Here is an 18,283-nt window from a genome sequence, read left to right as displayed (position 1 = left end):
AAAAAAAAAAAAAAAAAAGAAAACACAATCTGATGAAGGTAACTCTAAGATCCTCTAAAAGTAATGGAAGAAAATATAATAAATTTTAATAACAGTTGCTTTCAGTTACGAAAATACAAGGTTTTTCTACTTTTATTTATTTATCTAAAGCATCTTAAACAAGTATGTATAACTTTTACACAGGGAAAGGGAGAGGAAGCCTACAGAAAGAGGATGTCAAAGAAAAAGTATCTAACTTCATCAGATGTTATGAAATTTCAGTGATGGTAAAGTGCTTCACACAGGGCTTACTACCCTCAGTAAATGAAAGTTATTACAAATAAGTACCATGATAAACTATCCAGTGATGTGTGATTTTAGGGATGACCACGAATTTGCCACAGTATTTTCATTATTCAAGATACACAGAATTTTAACATCAGAAAAATCTAATTACTTTTATTTAAATGTAAATCAACCTTACCTTCCGCAGTTCCACTGTCACTTCATTTCTGTGTCTTCGCATTGTCTAGAAAAGAAAAAGATTACAGATGTATCAAAATATGGATACTGCTAGTATATAAAGATCTCAACTGGGCACAGTGGCTCACGCCTATAATCCTAGCACTCTGGGAGGCCAAGGTGGGCAAATCACTTGAGGTCAGGAGTTCAAAACCAGCCTGGCCAACAAGGTAAAACCCAGTCTCTACTAAAAACACAAAAAAAGACACCTGTAATCCCAGCTACTTGGGAGGCTGAGGCAGGAGAATTGCTTGAACCTGGGAGGCAGCGGTTGCAGCAAGCCAAGGTGGCGCCAGTGCACTCCAGGCCTGGGAGACAGAGCAAGACTGCATCTCCCAAAAAAAAAAAAAAAAAAAACAAGATATTTGAGTTAGAAGTAATTTAATCTTGGCTGGGTGCAGTGACTCACACCTGTAATCCCAGCACCTTAGGAGGCTGGAGGATCACTTGGAGCCAGGAGTTCGAGACCAGGGCCAATATGGCAAAACCCCATCTCTACTAAAAATATCAAAATTAGCTGGGTGCAGTAGCATGCCCCTGTAGTCCCAGCTACTCCTGAAGGCTGAAGCTCAAGAATCGCTTGAACTTGGGAGACGGAGGTTGAAGTAAGCTGAGATCATGCCACTGCACTTTAGCTTGGGTGACAGAGCAAGACTCTGTCTCAAAAAATAAATAAATAAGAAAGAAAGAAGAAATGTATAATATCTCAATGACTAACACATCTTATACTTTAAATGATGAGCTACAATTTGTTAAAAAGTCAAATTCTGTATTTTACTGGATATCTGTTGGTTAATTTTGTAGAAGGTGGGACTTGGCTGCCTAGGACCCATTTTCCTGCCCTAATTGTACCCAGTCATCTTTGGGGAATTATATCCTTCCCATCCTGAAGTCTTAATGAGACCTAAGTGGCTCACTCTTTCCTAGCTTAAATAGGTCACGAGACTCAACTACACTAACAGAATTATCTCTTCTATAACTCTGAATCTTAAGGAGAAAGGGAAAAAAAGGCACATTAAATTCCAAAGGAAGAATTTTGGACAAGGTAGTAAATAATGCCTGTATCCCTGACTTCCTCAATTCCCAGTTCTTCCATTTCTCTACTCACCTTATGAACTACCTTACATTCTTCCAATAAACTATGGTTTTGCTTAAGTCAGCCATAGATGGTTTCTGATGCCTTCAATCAATGAATTATATTTCTAATGATTCATATTTTTAAAAAGTAAATTCATTGGCATGGCCTTAAAAACATGAAAATAAAAATAAGTTTGAGATAGATGTTTCATATCAAAAGGTAAGATATCCTTCTGAGTTTATTAAGAGGCATGCCTTATGGGGAAACACTGAAATAATATATATCTCCCCTCTAACATACTTATTGGGGAAAATCCCACCCCTGATATTCAACGTGGGTTCTTTTCTATTTCCCTAAGTGTCAGCTGGTCTGAAAAAGGGAAAGAGTACGAGAGAGAAATTTTAAAGCTGGGTGTCCGGGGGAGACATCACATGTCGGCAGGTTCCGTGATGCCCCCTGAGCCGTAAAACCAGCAAGTTTTTATTAGCGATTTTCAAAAGGGGAGGGAGTGCATGAATAGGGTGTGGATCACAGAGATCACATGCTTCACAAGGTAATAACAAAATATCACAAAGCAAATGGAGGCAGGGTGAGATCACAGGATCACAGGACCACAGGACAGGGCAAAATTAAAATTGCTAATGAAGATTCAGGCATACATTGTCATTGATAACATCTTATCAGGAGACAGGGTTTGACAGCAGACAACCAGTCTGACCAAAATTTATTAGGCGGGAATTTCCTCATCCTAATAAGCCTGGGAACACTTCAGGAGACTGGGGCTTATTTCATCCCTTTGTCTTCGACCGTACAAGACAGCCAGCCCCAAAGCGGCCATTTTAGAGGCCTACTCTCAGGGGCGCATTCTCTTTCTCAGGGATGTTCCTTGCTGAGAAAAAGAATTCAGCGATATTTCTCCTATTTGTTTTTGAAAGAAGAGAAATACGGCTGTGTTCTGCCCAGCTCACCAGCAGTCAGAATTTAAGGTTATCTCCCTTGTTCCCTGAACATTGCTGTTATCCTGTTCTTTTTTCAAGGTGCCCAGATTTCATATTGTTCAAAGACACATGCTCTACAAACAATTTGTGCAGTTAACACAATCATCACAGGGTCCTGAGGCAACATTCACCCTCCTCAGCTTACTAAAATGATGGGATTAAGAGATTAAAGTAAAGACAGGCATAGGAAATCACAAGGGTATTGATTGGGGACAGCTTACGAAGATGACGGGATTAAGAGATTAAAGTAAAGACAGGCATAGGAAATCACAAGGGTATTGATTGGGGAAGTGATAAGTGTCCATGAAATCTTCACAATTTATGTTCAGAGATTGCAGTAAAGACAGGTGTAAGATATTATAAAAGTATTAATTTGGGGAACTAATAAATGTCCATGAAATTGTCACAATTTATGTTCTTCGGCCACGGCTTCAGCCAGTTCCTCTGTTCAGGGTCCCTGACTTCCCACAACACACACTGATATAATGGATTCTTTTATTATACATATAAGCATGGTTACATCCTTACATTCTTGGAATAAAGGCTATATGGTTACGGTATATTATTCTTTTAATATACTGCCAGATTCAGTACGCTATATTTTATTTAATAATTCTTGTGATATCTCTTTCTAAAACCACAGTGATCTTCTTAAGGAAAAAAATCTCATAAAATTCAAATTATAAAGTTTGCTAAGTATACTGAAATAATCTAGATATAAACTTACAGTTAAATAGAGACATATATTAAATATAAACAAAACTGCCAAACAAAATTCAAATTAGTCATATTCATTTCATGTGATGGAATGATACACTGATAAAAACTATTATGCCTGATAAGGTTCAACACTAGAAAGAGCATTGAATTTAATTCTATACTTAGTATGTTTCTACATTGTGACTTTAGTACTATTAATAGAGAGAATGTCTTATGCATAAATTCATAAAAATGACAACGAATGTCGAACAATCTTCAAATACCAACATTAATGAAGTGTTATTTGATAACTCTGTAAGCTATCTTTATTCACTGGAAGATTAGAACTCTACCACTGTTAAAAATTTTACCTAAATGAATATTTACTCCAATTGTTCCTATAACTGAAAAGAAAAATATTTTCACTGCAATATTTGCAACACTTATTTATGAATTATTGTAAGATGATGCATAACAAAAAGACCCAGGTAGCATATCTGCTCCAAAATATGATTTTCTGCTCTACCATCTTAATTCACACTCAGGTATTTCTGTATAGAAAGAATTGGTGAGTTAAATTCTGAAGAACCACACTAAATTAGGAAACCACACTTAAGTGGTGATTAATTTAACATTTTAAATACACCTAAACAGGAGTTAGCTCCCAGGTAATAAGTGCTTCGAAAATGAACATCTCAATTTATAGACACTGGTTTGATAATCTACATAAGGAACGTTGGAAATAGATTTTTACGGCTAAAGTAGAACTGTTATTCAAGATACAGGAATTGACTAGAAATGCAGGCACTTGATTCTTACTTGTTTGGGGTCTAAGAATCTGGCAGGCCCTACAGCTCAACTTCAGAGAAGTTTCTGTGTCTAGAAACCCCCTTGATCCTGTGTTCCATCTCTTCTTAGAGAACTGTATCACCTAATCCTAGTCAGAACATTATGGTATCTGCTTAGGGCTGAAGTTTTCTTACAAGGTGGTCATCTCCAGTCTAAAAGTACTATACGCATGAAACAAACTGTGTGACTTTTGTGACTGTTTACTAATACGTGTTTATATATGTAGCAGAATTCTAAGACTTGCGTATATAACTCATTAATAGCAAAACTTCAAAGGCGAAAGTATCTATTACGCTCACCTATCTCTAATAATTAAAGACCACTTATTCACCCAAAAGAATCATGAGTGTAAATGGCCAAACTCACTTAGGTCAGTTAAGAAGAGGTACTGACTACTAGACATGATATAAGTGCCTCTGAGTTAGTCGTGACTTATTATGCTCTTTGTTTAAATTAAAGAAAAAGATGGATTCCCTTATATTCTCCCTTATATTCTTCCCAAGTGATCTCATCTACCCTCATGTCTGCAATTACTGTTTCAAGACCACTCCCAAGTATCTATTTTTAGTCCACTGTCTCTTAAGCTCCTAATCTATAAGTCATTCACCCATTCAACAAAAATTTACTCAATACATTTAAAATACATCGGGCAATACATTTGCCAACTAGGAAGCAAGTACAGAATTTACATTCTAGCACAGGGATCGGCAAACTATAGCCTGTGTATCAAATCTGGCAGGCTGTTTTTGTACGTCACAACAGGAACGGTTTTTACATTTTTTAAGTGGTTACATTATACATGATATTAAGTACCTACATCATGCTCTTATTTTTGCCTTTTTGCCCTCAAATGCTAAAATATTTACTATTTGTCCTTTTAAGGAAAAGTTAGCAGGCTAGGTGCAGTGGTTCACGCCTGTAATCTCAACACTTTTGGAGGCCAAGGCAGGAGGATCACTTAAGCACAGCCACACTCAGCTGATTTTTCATTTTTTGTAGAGGTAGCCTCTCATTGTGCTCATGTGTGCAACTACAGTTTCAGTTACTCAGGAGAGCTGAGATGGAGGACTGCTTAAGCACAGGAAGTCAAGGGTGCAGGGAGCCATGATGGTGCCATTGCATTTCAGCCTAGGCAACAGAGTGAGACCCTGCCTTGGCAAAAAAAAAAAAAAAAAAAAAGGTTTGCCAACATCTGGTCTAGTGGAAATGAGAGTAATAATGAGTGATAAAAATGTGTTAAGCTGGCCGAGCGCAGTGGCTCACATCTGTAATCCCAGCACTTTGGCGGCAGAGGCAGGCAGATCACCTGAAGTCAGGAGTTCGAGACCAGCCTGGCCAACATGGTGAAACCCCCATCTCTACTAAAAATATCAAAATTAGCTGGGCATGGTGGCGCATGCCTGTAATCCCAGTTACTCAACAGGCTGAGGCATAAGAATTGCTTGAACCTAGGAGGCAGAGGTTGCAGTGAGCCAAGAGTGCACCACTGTACTCCAGCCTGGGCAACAGAGTGAGATTCTGTCTCAAAAAAAAAAAGGGTGAAGCTTGAGATAGGAAAGTAAATGTTAAGTTTTGTATCAAAAGGAGATATAATCAGAGGGACAGAAAAAGGCTCCCAAAACAATTAAAATATGTGCATATGTATGTTAGGGGCTGGAAGAGAGATTATTTTAAGGCTTCAAACTCAGTATGCTTAAAACTAATATACTTGTTCCCTTCCTAACACCCTCACCAAAAAGATCCCCACATCTCCTCTCCTGTCAATACTCCTAATGCCAGGAAACTATACAACCATCCAAATAGTTGCAAGAGACCAATCCTGGAAGACTATCCCTGTCTACTCACTCTTTCAGTCCTTTGAAATCAAACAATTCACCAAAACAGGATTCAAACCTCCCAGCTCCACCGCCACTATCTAAGAGTAAGGCACCATCATCTAATCTGGACTACTAAAATAGCCTAAGCAGTCTTCTTCCATGCCCTGAATCAATTTTCCACAATGCAGCCGGGGGATTCTTTTTAAAATGCAAAACCTGCGTTATCTTTCTCTCAAATAAGATGTGTCAATGATTTTTTTCATCTCTTGGCATCCCCTGCCCCACCCAAAAAAAAAGTCATCAGAATAGCCAAACTCAAACTCCACAGACAAAACCTACAAGAGGGCCAGGCACAATGGCTCACGCCTGTAATCCCAGAACTTTGGGAGGCTGAGGCGGGAGTATTGCTTGAGCCCAGAAATTTGAGACCAGCCTGTGCAACACAGTGAGACTCTGTCTCTACAAAAAAATCAAAAATTAGCCAGATGTGGTGGTGTGCACCTGTGGTCCCGGTTCTTCAGGAAGCTGAGGCAAGAAAATGGCTTGAGCCCAGAAGGTCAAGGCTGCAGTGAGCCATGATCATACCACTACACTCCAGCCTGAGTGATAGAGACCCTGTCCCCAAAACAAGCAAACAAACAACACCTACAAGGTTGGGAGACAAAGTATTCCAACAAATTCTCAAATACAAGCAGGGTCTGGTTAAATCACCAGCTACAGGACTCATATGGTACCAGCATATATGCAGAAGACAATGGAAGGGCAGAAGTTATGGGGTAATTGAAGACCCTGAGAACAAGAAAACTCCCAAATCATGAATGACTAGAGACTTTGGAAAGGCAACTTGAGAACAGTTGCAAATGGAAGGGATCTTTTGCACACACCAACACTGTAAAGTATGATGGAGCTAGACTCAAAATCAAAGAACTAAAGTCCTCTTCCTGGACAACGTCCTACAATGAACAGAGCCAGACCTCAGAAAACAGGATGCCAATGCCACCTCCATTTAAAAAAAAAAAAAAAAATCACCTTGTAACATACAACAGAAGAAAAAGATCTTGAATGGTGAAACTAGAAAGACTATCCTGACCCACTTCTTGCTCTTAAAAGTTCAGGAAAACCTATCAAAAAATGGACAGGAAAGGACTGGCGTTGAAGCCCATGCTATAAGAAATGAGAGAACAGGAAACAGAGTGATGCTATTGAAAGCCTACTGAAAAGACATACACACAAAACTGATCAAAACTGTCCTAGAAAATGATAGAAAATGTGAAAGAACATTATCAGTCAGAATTAGAAAAACTCAGAAATGAGGTCCTAGCAATCAAAAAAGGATTAGAAATAAAGGAAAAAAGTATTTCAGAAAGGAACCTAGCCAAGAGCAATCTTAAGAGCCAGTATGCAACAGATAATGCTTAAGAGAAACAGACTATGTAAAGAAAAAAAACTGTAATCAGAAATGAAGGTGAAAATTATCAGAAAGAAGTGACAATAAAGGCACTTAGATTTTAAGTTCATATAATAAAGAGTCCTCAAATAAGAAAACCGAAGGAATGAAACAGAGCAAATACTTAAAACTATAAATCAAGAAAAACTTCCTGAAATTAGAAGACTTGAACTGAAATACTGAAAGTACACCCAAGTACCGGGGGAATCCATCCAGAAAAACCAACACTGAGACATATACAAGTAAAACTAACGGACTTCCAAAAAGCAAATAAAAGAAAAATGCATCTGGACATCAGGCAAAAAATATTGAAAATGTGAATCAAGGACTTTATATCCAGTCAAAGCCACTAAATTTAAAGCATACAAGTGGCAAAACAACTGTTATGAACACAACTCAAGGACTACTGTTTATATGACCACTTCCTGAAGAATTTAATAGACAATGGTCACCACACAACCAAAGTAACTGGAGAGACACTGATACAAGGTGACTGTGAGCACTGAATTTATTTACCTGTAGAACTAAGGTAGGGATCCCCAATCCCTGGGCCGCGAACTGGTGCCAGTCCATGGGCTACTAGGAGGTGGGCTGCACAGCAGCAGGAAGTGAGCATTAGGGCCTCAGCTCCATCTCCTGTCAGATCAGGGTTGGCATTAGATTCTCACAGGAACACAAACCTTGTTGTGAACTGAGCATGTGAGGGATCTAGGTTGTGTGCTCCTTATGAGAATCTAACGAATGCCTGATGATCTGTGGTGTAACAGTTTCATCCCAAAACCATCCTCCCCCACCAGCCATTCACGGAAAAACTGTCTTCCATGAAAATGGTCCCTGGTGCCATAAAGGTTGGGAACCACTGTTATAAGGGATAAAATATAGTATTTAACTGCTACATGCCCTGACAATGTAGACACAAAGTTCAAGAGGAAGACAAAACATGTATGTGAAATACAGAGTAAGTGGGCTGGGTACAGTGGCTCACACCTATAATCCCAGCACTTTGGGAGGCTGAGGCGGGTGGATCACTTGAGGCCAGGAGTTCGAGACCAGTCTGGCCAACATGGTGGTGTACCATGGTGTACTAAAAATACAAAAAAATAGCCGGGTGTGGTGGTGTGCACCTGTAATCCCAGCTATTCAGGAGGGTGAGGCAGAGAATCGCTTGAACCTGGGAGGGGGAGGCTGCAGTGAACCGAGATCACATCACTGCACTCCAGACTGGGTGACAGAACAAGACTCCATCTCAAGAAAAATAAAAACAAAAAAACAACAAAGTGTACTGATTGCCTTATTAACTATTAACTGGTGAGAAAAGGAAATTGCATCACATCAGATGCTGAAGGAGAGTAGAGCAGAAAAGAGGTTAAAGCAGTGCTGAGAGAGAAATTTAAAGCATCTAATGCAAACATTAGGAAAGAGAGAAAGTCAAACCAATAATCAAAACTCCCAGCTTCGACAGCCTACAACATAAAAAGCAAAACAAACCGAAAACAAGTAGGAGGAATTAATAAACAGAAATCAATGAAACTGAAAACAAAAAAGTAGAGAAAATTAATGAAACAAAAACCTAGTTCTTAAAAGAAAAAAAAAAAATCAGTAAAATTAACACAAGACTGGCCAAAAAAAAAAAGAGAGAAAGTGCAGAAATTATATTAGAAATGAAAAAGGAACTATCACTACAGACTCTGCAGACATCAAAAGAACAAGGGAAAACTACAAACAATTCTACACACATAAATTTGACAATTTAGATGAAATGGACCAATGCCTCAAAAAGCAAGAACTATCACACCTCACTCAATATGAAATACCTAATTTGAGTAAGTCTGTAACTATTAAGATGATTATATTTATAATTTTAAAACTTCCCTTCAGGGTTTGGATGGTTTAACTAGAGAATTCTTCCAAATGCCTAAAGAAGAACTAACACCAATTTTATATAATCTCTCCAAAAAACAGATGGGATACACTTCTCAATTCACTTTATGAAGCTAATTACAAAATTACCTGATAACAAAACCAGACAAGACAGCATTAAAAAAAAAAAAAAGAAGAAGAAAAGAAACTGCAGGCCCATATCTCAATGACTGCAGATGCAAAAATTCTTATCAAAATGTTACCAACTAGAATTCACTATACTACCAGACTTCACTCTAGGGATACAAGGCTGGTTCTGTATTTGAAAATCAATCAATATAAATCATACTAATAGGCTAATGAAGACAAATCAAGGATTATATTATTCAATGCAGATAAAAATTTGACAAAATTCAACATCCATTTACAGTAAAAACACTCAGAAAAATAAAAGCCTAGAGTTAACATTCTAGTGGTGAAAGTCTGAATACTGTTTCCCTAGATTGAGAACAAGAAAATGGTGTCCATTCTCACCAGTATTATTCAACATAGGAAGTTCTAGCCAGTAAAATAAGGCAAGAAAATAAAGTAAAAGGCATATAGACGCAAAAGAAAGAAAACAATCCTGGCTGGGTGCGGTGGCTTACTCCTGTAATCCCAGCACTATGGTAGGCCGAAGTGGGCGGATCACGAGGTCAAGAGATTGAGACCATCCTGGCTTACATGGTGAAACCCCGTCTCTACTAAAAACACAAAAATTAGCTGGGTGTGGCGCACGCCTGTAGTCCCAGCTACTCGGGAGGCTGAGACAGGGGAATCGCTTGAACCTGGGAGGCGGAGGTTGCAGTGAGCCAAGATCGCGCCACTGCACTCTAGCCTGGCGACAGAGGGAGACTCCATCTCAAAAATAAAAAATAAAATAAAATAAAAGAAATAAAACAATCCCTTATTTGCAGAAAACATGATTTAAAAATTCCAAGGAATATACCAAACTTTCCAGATCTATTAAGTGAGTTCAACAAGGTCACAGAATATAACATAAAAATCAACTGTATTTCTATATACTAGCAATGAATAAGTAGACACTGAAATTAAAAATACAACAACAGCTGGGTGTGGTGGCTCATGCCTGTAATCCCAGCACTTTGGGAGGCTGGGGCAGGTGGACTGCTTGAGCCCAGAAGTTTGAAATTACCCTGGGCAAAATGGCGAAACCTCATCTCTACAAAAAAAAAAGAAAAAAAATTTAGCTGGGCATGGAGGTATATGCCTGTAGTTCCAGCTATTGGGGAGGGTGAAGTAGGAAGATCTCTTGAGTTCAGGCAGTAAATGGAGACTGTGCCACTGCACTCCAGCCAGGGAGACAGAGATAGACCCTGCCTCAAAACAAACAAACAATGGTGGACAATGGCTCAAGTAATCCCAACGCTTTGGAAGGCCAAGGAGGGAGGATTGCTTGAGCCCAGGAGGTCAAGACCATACATAGTGAGACTCAGCTTCTACAGAAAATTTATAAATTAGCCAGGTATGGTGGCAAGTGTTTACTGTCCTAGTTACCTGGGAGGCAGAGGCAAGAGGACCACTTGTGTCCAAGAGTTCAAGGCTGCAGTGAACTATGATTGCACCACTGCACTCCAGCCTCAGTGACAGAGCAAGACCCTGTTTCTAGTTTAAAAAAGAGAAAAAAGGGAGGGGCATATTGTGTTCACAGATTGGTAGACTCAACTTGGTAAAGATGTTGATTCTCCTCATACTGATATGCAGGTTTAATGCAATTCCTATCAAAATCCCAGCAATATATTTTGCAGACAGAAAGTATTATTCTAAAATTTCTATGGAAAGGCAAAGTAAGTAGAATAGTTAAAACAATTCTGAAAATGAAGAACAAAGTGGAAAGAATAAATCTAGCCAATTTTAAGATATATTACATAGCTACAGTAATAAACATTGTGTGATTATCGGTGGAAGAATATACACACTGAAAAGAACAGAGAACCCAAAATAAACCTACACAAATACATCCAACTGATTTTCTACAAAGGTGCAAAAGCAGTTAAATCGAGGACGTCAATGAACTTTTCAGCATACAGTGCTGGACCAGATAGATACTGAGAGACAAAAATATTAACCCTTACTCAAGCCTCACACCTTAAAAGAAAATTTAATTCAAAATAAGTGTGAAGCTATAAACTTTTGGGAAAAACCATAAGAGATAATTCCTTGGGATCTGGGGCTAGGCAAAGAGTTCTTAAACTGGACCCTAAAAGCATGATCCGTAACAGAAATAGTTGGTAAACTAGACCTCATCAAAATAAAAAACTATTTTGCTCTGTGAACACCCATGTAAAGAAGATAAAAAGAGAAGCTAGAGACTAAAAAAAAAAAAAAAAAAAATAGCAAACCACATATCCAAGAAAGTACTAATATCTAGAATTAAAAAACAAAAACAAAAACAAAAAAAACTCTCAAAGCTCAACAGTTAACCAACCAACCAATGGAATTAGAAAATGGACAAATGAAATGAAAAAATATTTCATGGAAGAGGATATACACATGGCAAATAAGCACATGAAAAGATGTTCAATACTATTAGCCATCAGGGAAATAGAAATGCAAATTAAAACCACCATGAGATCTTACTACACATCTAAAATTTAAAATTGTGATAATATCAAATGCTGGTGAGTATGGAGAGTTTTCATACATTGCTTGTGGGAATGTAAAATGATAGCACCTTTGGCCATTTCTTAAAGTACACATGTGGCCGGCACGGTGGCTCACGCTTGTAATCCCAGCACTTTGGGAGGCCAAGGCAGGCGAATCACGAGGTCAGGAGATCGAGACTATCCTGGCTAACACGGTGAAATCCCATCTCTACTAAAAATACAAAAAATTAGCTGGGCGTGGTGGCGGGCACCTGTAGTCCCAGTTACTCAGGAGGCTGAGGCAGGAGAATGGCGTGAACCCGGGAGGCGGAGTTTGCAGTGAGCTGAGATCGCACCACTGCACTCCAGCATGAGTGACAGAGCGTGACTCCGTCTCAAAAAAAAAAAAAATAAAGTACACATGTAACAACCATAGGACCCAGCAACTACATGCTGGACATTTATACAAGATAAATGAAAACTTATCTACATACACACACACACACACCTGTACACAAATGTTTACAACAGCTTTATTCTTAATAGCTACAACCTGGAAACAACCCAGGTATCCTTCACAGCTTAAACTGGTACATTCATACCATGGAACACTATATAGCAATTAAAAGGAACAAACTGCTGATACAAGTAATGACTTCAATGAACATAAATATTGTACAAGCATCTTGCAAGATGTTACCACTGGGGAAACTGGAGAAAGGATAAACAGGATCTCTCTGTGTTATATTTTACAACTGCATGTGAATCAACAATCACCTCAAAATAAAGGTCAGTTTTTAATAAAAATGTTAAAGGATATACATCAGATGCTGAGGGGGAAGGAGAAGAGAAAGTCACAACTAATTTCAATAATGTACATAATGGGGAATCAATAGAAAATAACTAAGAAAGAGAGCACTAAAGAAAACAAAAACAAAACAACAAACATTCCTAAAGGCCAAAAGTATAATAAAACAGAAAAAATAAAACAGATCACACACAATGACTCTTTTATACATAAATATATAGGTGATGACAAGGAAACTAGGACTTGACTTTAAAACCATGAAAATAAACTGCACATGTATATGACAAAATCAAATTTAACAAGAAAAGCAATCCCTAAAACTAAAAAAAGAAATGAACATAAATGTGTATCCATTTGGTAGCATAATCACACTATCCCATGTAACTTTTCAACACAGCAATTTAACCCTGCATCCCCAGTCAATCCTAAAGAGAACTACCAGGAGAGCTCCAAACTGTTCTGAGTAACCCTATTACTGGGTGCAGCACTGCTAGTATTGTTATTCTGAGATTATGTGTCTATGTGGAATAAAGCAAATGAGTAAAAATGTCATATTCTATTATTCCTGGTGTTAGAAAAAAACAGGAAGTTTGGCCTAGGAGAAAGACAGATATATGATAGAGGTAGTTTAGTAAAACCCATAGTCCTGAATTTGAACTGGAATATCAATATATGCATTATATGTGTGTGTTTATGCATGCACGTATGTATATAAATACACATATACATATGCATACATATAAATAGACACACATACACATATATTTATATACATACATACACACACAAAATTTTGTTTTAATCCTACATCTATCCACTCCAAGATGTCTACTTGGAGATGTGTATCTGCAACGCCTAGAAACAATGACCAAATCAGTGAGTGCATAGACAATACTCTAAAAAATACCACCAATAGCAAACAGAGAGAATTGGTTCATTCTGACCAATGGGCAGAAAAGGTATAAGATAAGCCTGCAATATCTTAACATACCAAATATCAAAGATATTTACAAGACTAGAGTCTTGTAAAAATGACTCAGGAGCTAACATGAAGAGGCTCCAAATGTTCAAAGACAGTATAATTATAATCAATTATCAATAAGACAATGAATTCAAATACACATAGATTTCAATCTGTAAATCCAGGAAATGGAAATAAAAACCCAAACAACTAAATGGTCATCATTGAAGGATGATAATGAACTACCTCATTATTTTGAAAACTGATAAGGGGAGAGAATCAAGCATTCATTTCACTGTTTCTACACAACTTTTATCATGGGGTAATCTAACCAATTAATAGATGAGGGGAAGGTTTCTCTTAATAGATGTAGTCTAGCTCAGCTGTTACCAAACTTTTTGGCACCAGGTACCGGTTTCACAGAAGACAATTTTTCCATGGACTAGGAAGTAGAACAGGTGGTTTCAGGATGATTCAAGTATATGACATTTATTGTACACTTTATTTCCATTATTATTATATTGTAATATGAAATAATTATACAACTCACCATAATGTAGAATCAGTGGGAGGCCTGAGCTTGTTTTCCTGCAACTAGAGGTCCCATCTGGGGATGATGGGAGATGGTTAACAGATCATCAGGCATTAGATTCTCATAAGACGCATGCAACCTAGATCACTCGCATGCACAGTTCACAGCAGGGTTTGTGCTCCTTTGAGAATCGAATGCAGCTGCTGATCTGACAGGAAGTGGACCTCGGGTGGTAATACAAGCAATGAGGAGCAGCTGTAAACACAGATGAAGCTTCACTTGCTTGCCTGCTGCCTACCTCCTACTGTGCAGCTCGGTTCCTAACAGGCCACCGACTGGTAGTGGTCCAGGGTTGGGGACCCCTGGTCTAACTTAAAGAAGGAATGACAGATTATCATCATTTTACAAATCCTAGTAAATAACAGACTTAGACAATGTTCCTCAGTGGTTGTCAACATAACAGAAAGAGACAGTCAGACACTATGTGCCTTTCTGATGGAAGAGAAAACCATCACATTTGATGCAGTCTTGTTCCCCAATTCCCCCAAATAATCTGAATCTGATAAAGCTTCTAGATTCCACTTTGAATTTACAGGAAATACAGAGGGCCAATATACATGTCAAGAGACACGATAAAATGTAAAATCCAGCTGGGCGCAGTGGCTCATGCCTGTAATCCCAGCAATTCAAGCAGAGTGCTTGAGCTCAAGAGTTCAAGATCAGCCTGGGCAACATGATGAAATGCCATCTCTACCAAAAATACAAAAAACAACTCAGCCAGGAACGGTGGTACATGCCTGTGATTCCAGCTACCCAGGAGGCTGTGGTGGGAGGATTGCTTGAGCTCAGGAGGCAGAGGTTGCAGTGAGCCAAGATCACACCACTACACTCCAGTCTGGGTGACAGAATGACACTCCATCTCAAAAAAAAAAAGTAAAATTCAGATTATGAGAACCTCTATGCCTAGTTTCTCCAACAATCAAGTGCATAGAAAAAGACAAAGACGGTGAGGTTAAGAGACCACAAATTAAAAAGGAGACTTTGAACTCGTATCAATCAATCAATCACAATGTGTGGACCTTGTGATGGTTGATTCCAGGTGTCAACCTAACTGGATTAAGGGATACCCAGAAAGCTGGTAAAAGCATTGATTATCCTCAGTGGTTCAGAAGGCACTGAGCTCGTCCCTCTTCTGCTGAAAGGAAAACCCAGGCGGTCAGGCATTTGACGAGAATGACTGGGCTGTCCCAGTGCCTGTGAGGGTATTTCCTGAAGAGACTGGCATTTGACTTAGTAGACTGATAGGGGAAGTTTCACTCTCAATGTGGGTGGGCAGCATTCAATAAGCTGGGGGCCCAGATGGAACAAAAAGAGGAGCAAAGAGTAATTTTTGCTTTCAGAACTCCAGGTTCTATGGTCTTCGGATTCCGGGACTCGAACCAGCACTGCCGCCCTTTCTCTCCATGATCACATGAGCAAGTGTCATAATGGTATCGTGTCTTTAAAAAGAATTCCTATATTTTAAATAACACACATATTCTTAATAACAAAAAAAGTAGGACAGAAACAGTATATGTTACTTCTGAAAGACCTCATATTTGGGAGGTTACCTGCTCTACTACAACTGGATCCTGGCTATTAACAGAAAAAAATATTTTTTAATGCATTGCTGATGTCATATAAGTAGTAAAGAGGAGGAGAGATCAGTCAAGTTGAACTTATGGGAGAAGTCATAAAAGGTAATTACGTGAAATGAAAACTATGAGGGTAGCTGCCTAATTCATACTGGGAACAGAAATTAAGTCCTGACCCCTGATGCCAGGCTGGAGAGTTAAACCTAAATTAACACTTAGGTTATACAATATAAAATAACTACAGTAAGTATTTCAGGAACAGAAAAATGGAACTAAAATATATCAGCAAGCCAGAAGAAATGATCAGAAATGACCAGATCTGAAAAATAAAAAAAGAATCAAACAGAACTTTGAGATATGAAAAAATAATTATTAAGTGAGACATATAACCAACATTAAGAACTCAACAGATGGTTCTTACAGCAAATTTAAAGTAGTTTAAGAGATTCTATGAACTTTAAGACAGGTCAGAAGAAACTGTCAATTATGAAATAAAAGAGGGCCAAAGACGATAAATACAGAAGAGATGGTAAGAAACACAGAGGATACAAAAAATACAAAACAGTATTTGTTTGGGTTCCTCCAGACAGAGGCAACTGTTGAAAAGATAATAGCAAAGAATTTTCCAGAACTGATAAAAAACAATAAACCACAGATTCAAGACACCCAGCAAACTGCAAATGGGAAAATAAAAAGATTTCTTTTCCCAGGGGAAAAATATCCTAGAAGGAGCCAGCGAAAAACAGATTATCTTCAAAAAGCAACAGACTAAAAACTGGCCAGGCATGGTGTCTCACACCCATAATCCCAGGACTTTGGGAGGTCTAAGTAGGCAGATCACCTGAGGTCAGCAGTTCAAGACCAGCCTGACCAACTTGGCGAAATCCCGTCTCTCCTAAAAATACAAAAATTAGCCAGACAAGGTGGTGGGCACCAGCAATCCCAGCACTTTGGGAGGCTGAGGTGGGAGGAGTGCTTAAGTCCAGAAGTTCAAGAACAGGCTGGGCAACATAATGAGACATCTCTACAAAAAGAAAAAAAATTAGCTGGGTGTGTGCTGAGCACCTGGAGTCTCAGCTACTCCAGAGGCTGAGATGGAAGGATCACTTGAGCCCAAGAGGTTGAGGCTGTGGTGAGCCATGATGGTCCCACTGCACTCCAGCCTGGGCAACAGAGAGAGACTCTGTCTCAAAAAAAAAAAAGAGTCAGTTTGTCAGTTTTTAGTCTGTTGGTCTTTTTTTTTTTTTTTTGAGACAGAATCTCGCTCTTCCTGTTTTTGTTTCCTTCTTACATAGTCCTTATACTTCATCAACTCTAACTCTTGTACTTCTATCCTGTTGCCCTGGTGAAAAGTTAACCCTGGGTTGTTTCAATTCTCACTCCAAAAGCTGAGTTGCTAAGTGTTGCAAGAGAAAAAACAAATTACTCAACCTCCATTATAGGTATAACAAATTCTAGGTCTCTAACCTCAATTAAGCTCTCAATGCTTACTGTTTAGAAATCTTTCCAGGCTTTCCTAGTTAGATTTTGCACAAAAAGCTACTGCTCAAGCCCGCTTCCAAATCCTCCTTCCTCTCAGTAGAAGACCAGGCCTCATATTTACTGAGAAAACATAAACTATCAGATAGTAGCACTCCCTCAACTTCCTGATGTGCACATCTAAATCTCCTCCCCAATCCCAACATCCCTGTCTCCTTTCATCCTGTCACAATGACAGTGCAAGAGGTGGCTGGCTGTGCAGTGAATCTAATATTCTCTCATCAACCGTCCCCTTGCTTCACCAATTATCCATCTCCTCTCCCCCATCTTTCAAGTATTCTATTTCCCGTATCATAAGCATGCCCATGCCTTTCATTTAAAAAAAAAAAAAAAGCCCTTTCTCAACCTACATTTTTACATTTTCTTCTAACTAGTTACTGTTCTCTTTCGCCATAATTTTTGAAATAGTCTAGACTGCCTTCATTTCTACTTATTTAGTCCACTCCATCCAAAATGCCATTGGCACTGCTCTTGCCAACATTATCAGCAACCTTCTATTCATGGAACACAATCCTTAATTACATGGTATCTTTGCAGGAGAACATTCATTCTCATCTCCTTGACTTCCATAATACCACATTCCTGGTTTTCCTCCTCTTTCATCTTCCTCCTTCATCTATCCATGTTGCTCTTCCCAAGGTTCTGCCTATTCATCTAGTTACTCTACAAACCCTTTCTAGGTTATCATATATATCTCCATGGCTTCAATTACCAATTATATATTAATAACTCTGGATAATCCAGATTTGTTTCCTGATGAATTCTGAATTGTGCAGTAATATGTAACTTTTCCATGTTATAAACAGAATATATATAAGGAAAAATCTAGTTAATCTTTAAATATAGAAAAATATTTGTATCTGGCATCTAAAACAGTACTATTTATTATTTTGCTCACCTGTATATATTCTAGGT

The 18,283-nt window shown here is 38.5% G+C and overlaps 1 protein-coding gene across 2 annotated transcripts in view; it reads right to left on the bottom strand.

Annotated features, from left to right (window-relative positions):
• The window catches only part of KPNA3 (karyopherin alpha 3 (importin alpha 4)), a 103,432-nt gene that overhangs the window by 50,651 nt on the left and 34,498 nt on the right, over window positions 1-18,283 (bottom strand). The window contains exon 2 of one of the 2 annotated variants that reach the window (XM_011988777.1): window positions 464-508. In XM_011988777.1, coding sequence (XP_011844167.1) covers window positions 464-505 — 42 coding nt within the window. In that variant the 5' untranslated portion in view covers window positions 506-508. Of the gene's footprint in view, window positions 1-463; window positions 922-18,283 lie in introns of those variants that run through there. The other variant, XM_011988778.1, reaches the window with a different exon arrangement.

This window comes from Mandrillus leucophaeus, unplaced genomic scaffold, assembly GCF_000951045.1.
Source record: "Mandrillus leucophaeus isolate KB7577 unplaced genomic scaffold, Mleu.le_1.0 Scaffold338, whole genome shotgun sequence".
Classification (NCBI taxonomy): Eukaryota; Metazoa; Chordata; class Mammalia; order Primates; family Cercopithecidae; genus Mandrillus; species Mandrillus leucophaeus.
The sequence above is the reverse complement of the archived record's forward strand: the minus strand, read 5'-3'. Positions and strand labels throughout refer to the sequence as shown.